The sequence below is a fragment of the Brassica oleracea genome, chromosome C3 (genome assembly GCF_000695525.1).
Source record: "Brassica oleracea var. oleracea cultivar TO1000 chromosome C3, BOL, whole genome shotgun sequence".
Classification (NCBI taxonomy): domain Eukaryota; kingdom Viridiplantae; phylum Streptophyta; class Magnoliopsida; order Brassicales; family Brassicaceae; genus Brassica; species Brassica oleracea.
In genome coordinates, this window is record NC_027750.1 from 57609412 (window position 1) to 57613707 (window position 4296).

A 4296-nucleotide genomic window follows, 5' to 3' on the forward strand; every position below is an offset into this window, starting at 1 on the left:
AAACCAAAGTATTTCATGATTCACTACTTCCACTCATCTATCTTCAAAACAAATCAATTTTATCATATCTTAATTTATATCACTTAAAATTGTTTATAATTACTTGATTTTTATTTTTCACGCATCAAAATATTTTTTTACAAGATTTATAAATTATTTTTAAAATAAACTGGTACCAGACGACTTACACTTCAGTCGTCCAGACGACTTCCAACATCTCAGACGACTCAGACGATTTACTGGGGCTATATTCGTAAAAATGACTTCTGTTTTTTTGGTTGGTCACAAGGGGTTGAGCTGTAATTTCACTAGGCTTTTAGGTTAGTTTTGCATTTGATTCAAGTTTGGGTATATGTTTGGAATTAAAATCAAGTTGTGGGTTAGTTTTGGTAAAAACCCATTTCTAATTTCAGTTTCAATAGTAAATCAATGTAAATATTTTTGATAGAGAAGACAAAAATAGAATTTAAACTCGTGCATAAGAGAGAATATGCTCATTGCTCAATGCCGAAAATACAGAAGTTTTAACTGCCAAACTAAATATAAAGTTACAGATATCATATGCTAAGTCGTTTCAACCAATCTTTATAACTGCCAGACTAAATGTAAATTGTACACAAATCATATAAAATATATATAGTATGCTCATATCACCATATGAAACATCATTTTCACATTACAAGATAAATTCAACAAAAGGAACAATAAAATAGAACGAAAACAGAAAAAGCTGTAAAAGGGTACACATTAGGGAGACTATTAGTTGACACTGTTCACAAGTTTCTTGAGATTCTCAGAAATTCTACTAGTAGCTCCAAAATCACAATCTTCCACCTACACGTATATTATAGCTAAATTAATTAGCACCCAAAAAAGATCAAAGATATCATCTCTATACGTATCACCAAGAATCATCTAGTAAAACAACTTATAAGTTGGGACCAATTCTTGGCATTTTTGAACTGGGTTGTTTCTAATGAATAAAACGTGTGTGTTTTACCAAGTTGTGATTACAATTAGTTGGGACCAATTCTTGGCATTTTGAGTGCATCTCCTTATCACTCAAAATAAATATAATATGTCTTGTTTCTAATGAATAAAACGTGTGTTTTTACCAAGCTGTATATATTATTAGTTCAGTGACCTAACTTTAATCCTATTCACATTGCCTGAATACTGTATGGATTAAACCTAACTTTGACATGGTAATAGTAACAAAGTTTTATCTCAAGAAAAAAAAAAGTTTTATCTCAAGATCGATAAAAATTTTATTTGATTTAATATACCTTGCAATCAAAAATGTGGAAGACGGCATCATCAATAATTGAGTATCCAGCATGAGTGAGCCCAGCTCCTAATTCCTCAGTGAGAACACGAACGATCTCATGGAACATAAACTTATGTTCCAAGCTTGTCACAAGGGAGATGTGAAGAATCGGACCGGTTTCTTGAATCTCGATCCTTGGCAACCGTCTAGGCACGGAGACATCAACACTCGAGGACATGGATGAAGATCCTGTGGAATTCAATTTGTCCAAAGCTGCAGTCGTAACAAGCTTCCTCTTCCTTTCTCTATTTTTCTCCACGTTCACTTGTAGCTCCTTGATGTAGTTTGCAGCTTCATCTAACTGATCAGGTAGAGGTAGCTCCTAACCATTAAGCAGTAAAAGGGTTTTATATATTAGACATGAAACCACAGATTATATATGCATATCAGAGGAAAAATTAAAGAAGAAGAAGAAGAGGAAACCCTAGAAGTTTGAGGAAGAAGAGAGTTCAGTTCTAAGTAAAGATCTTCCATCTGAATCCTTCTATTTTTCTCAATTATTTTGAGATCTGAAGGTCTTGATTGACTTTGTGTTTGAATGCCTCTTATCCACACTCCTGTTTTTCTTCTTCTTGTTGAAGTGTCATAAACCATGGAACTCAATAAAAACCACATTAATAATATATAAAAAAAGAAGTGAGTTGGTTTAAGTCACATTAAAGCATCATTATCGCTTGATACCCGATATGGGGTCCTTAATTTTTTTATTTTTTTTATTTTTTTGTCTTTTAAAAAAAAAAAATTTAACCACTCGCGGGCCGCCACGTGTTGGTGGGGCCCGCAAACAGTAAAAAAACCAGCCCAAGACCGATCCTTCACTCGCGACTTTCGTGACCGTTTTTTAAAAAATACGTGGGGCCTACACACTAAAATCACACAGAATCGGATTTTAGAAACCGCGATAATTATGGTCTTAGCTCTACAAGGATAATTTGTTTGTGCTAAATTCAGGGCCGTCCCTGGAACAAGCCCAATAAAACATTTGCCTTAGGCTCCAAAATTTTTGAAAATTTTTATATGTAAATAGACTCCTAATTTGTAAAAAATAAATTTCTTAGACCCCAAATTTTTGAAGTCTTTACTAAATTATTTTGGGTCTCAAAACTCTTAGGCCGGCCCGGTGCTAATTGTAACCGTTTAGTGCAAAAAGGTTTGTAAAGGACGAAAGGTATATACCGACAAAATATAAAAAGATAATGAAACAAGACATAAAAAAGGAGTAAATTGTTATAAATCATTATGTGGATGGCCCATAACCAATGACCATGTCTAGACCCAGCCGTGGCCTTGTCCAAGAGGAGAGAGAGTCGGCGGCCCAATAGGAGAGAGATTGGCCGACTTTAGATATTAGGACATTTTTCATTTATCTGTTTTAGATCTTTTCCTATTTCATGTTGTATTAGGTTTTGGATAATTTTCTTTTTCCTATACTTTGTAATCCTTATATAAGGAACCTCTATTGATTCATTAATAATACACAGAAACAATTCCACATTCTTTTACAACACGTTATCAGCACGATCGTCTCGATCCCTGAGACAAAATCGAAAACCTCTAACCCTAAAAACCAAAACCGGCGACCACAACCCAAAAAAACACAAACCCTAATCTTGTTCTCAAATTTCCTTTTTCCTATACTTTGTAATCCTTATATAAGGAACCTCTATTGATTCATTAATAATACACAGAAACAATTCCCCATTCTTTTACAACACGTTATCAGCACGATAGTCTCTAGATCCCTGAGACAAAATCGAAACCTCTAACCCTAAAAACCAAAACCGGCGACCACAACCCTAAACCTTAATCTTGTTCTTAGTTCATTCAAGAACCCAGTTGATCCCTCTTGAATCCTAGAAGTTCTCAGATCATGTTCTCAGCTAAGAACAACCGTCCAGCTCGCGATCCACACCCGAGACGCGATCGACCCGAGACGACCCAATCCCCGCGCAGCTCGCAGCCGAGACACGTCCAGCCCGCGATCGTCCCATCCGCGACCCGATAGGAGGCAGGAAGCATCCGATCGTTCTCCCTCTCTCTCTAAAGGTGGTCCGGTTCTAAACCCCTACAAACAAAGGTATAACTTAATCTGAGAACCTAGATTGATCAGAAACCCTAATCCATTATTATGGAAACTTTGATCTTGATCAAAAACCTAAAACCTACAAGTTAAAATCGGCAATCTCTTAACTAGAAATATAGAAATCGATTCCTTAGAACTTAAATTGACTGTTCCTGATTTGATTTTGAGAAACCATAATTTAGGAATCGAAACCCTAAACCCTAAAGGACTGAATTCGATTTTAATTGATTGAATGTTTGATGTTTGAGGTTTTAGGATTGTTAGATTGATTGAAGTAATCTGATCTAGAACTTGAATCCTAAAGGCCTTGAAACCTTTAATTAAAACCGGCAGCCTTAGTTTTAAAAGTAGAAACCCTAAATTCATAAATTAAATTGCTAAGGTTGTTTGCATACATATGAATCTGAATTGAATTGCATTCGTATTGTTTAATGAAATCGACCAGCATGTAGAAACATATGAATTTGAATCTGATTGCATTGAAATTCATATGGTCGCGTGGCCTTAATCTCTCTGGTACATGTAGAATCATATATTAGAATTGTTCGCACCATGATCAATTAGTGTTACATGTCCGATCCTACTTGCTTGATTACATGGCTGTGCGGCTTGTTTGTTCGCACCATGGTCGATTAGATTGATTGTTTTCTCATAGATGCGTAAGACAAGTTTGTGGCCGAGCTTGTTATACCATGCGGCCACATGATCACATTGTGAACCTAAATTGAAATGATGATGTGATTCAGATGTCGAAAATCTCAAATAGAGACTACGCAGCCCTTAATCTCTCCGGAGATAACTACTTGCAGTGGGCGCTAGATACAAAGATCAGCTTAAGGTCAAAAGGTCTTTGTGATACAATCATCAAGGACAACAATGAGACCGA

At 35.7% G+C, this 4296-nt stretch overlaps 2 protein-coding genes across 2 annotated transcripts in view; both read right to left on the minus strand.

Moving 5' to 3' along the window:
* Positions 1 to 604: 604 nt before the first annotated feature.
* Positions 605 to 1929, minus strand: LOC106333378 (transcription factor bHLH36-like). Its single transcript, XM_013771832.1, has 3 exons — positions 1751 to 1929; positions 1287 to 1649; positions 605 to 834 (listed from the first exon to the last, which is right to left on the minus strand). Exons 1-3 carry the CDS (start codon positions 1919 to 1921, stop codon positions 760 to 762), a joined length of 609 nt encoding a protein of 202 aa, XP_013627286.1. The 5' UTR covers positions 1922 to 1929; the 3' UTR covers positions 605 to 759.
* Positions 1930 to 2620: 691 nt separating this feature from the next.
* Positions 2621 to 4296, minus strand: part of LOC106334633 (probable LRR receptor-like serine/threonine-protein kinase At4g20940) — a 14976-nt gene continuing 13300 nt past the window's right edge. The window contains exon 7 of the mRNA XM_013772951.1: positions 2621 to 2633. The gene's annotated coding sequence lies outside the window, so the exon portion shown is untranslated. The remainder of the gene's footprint in view (positions 2634 to 4296) is intronic.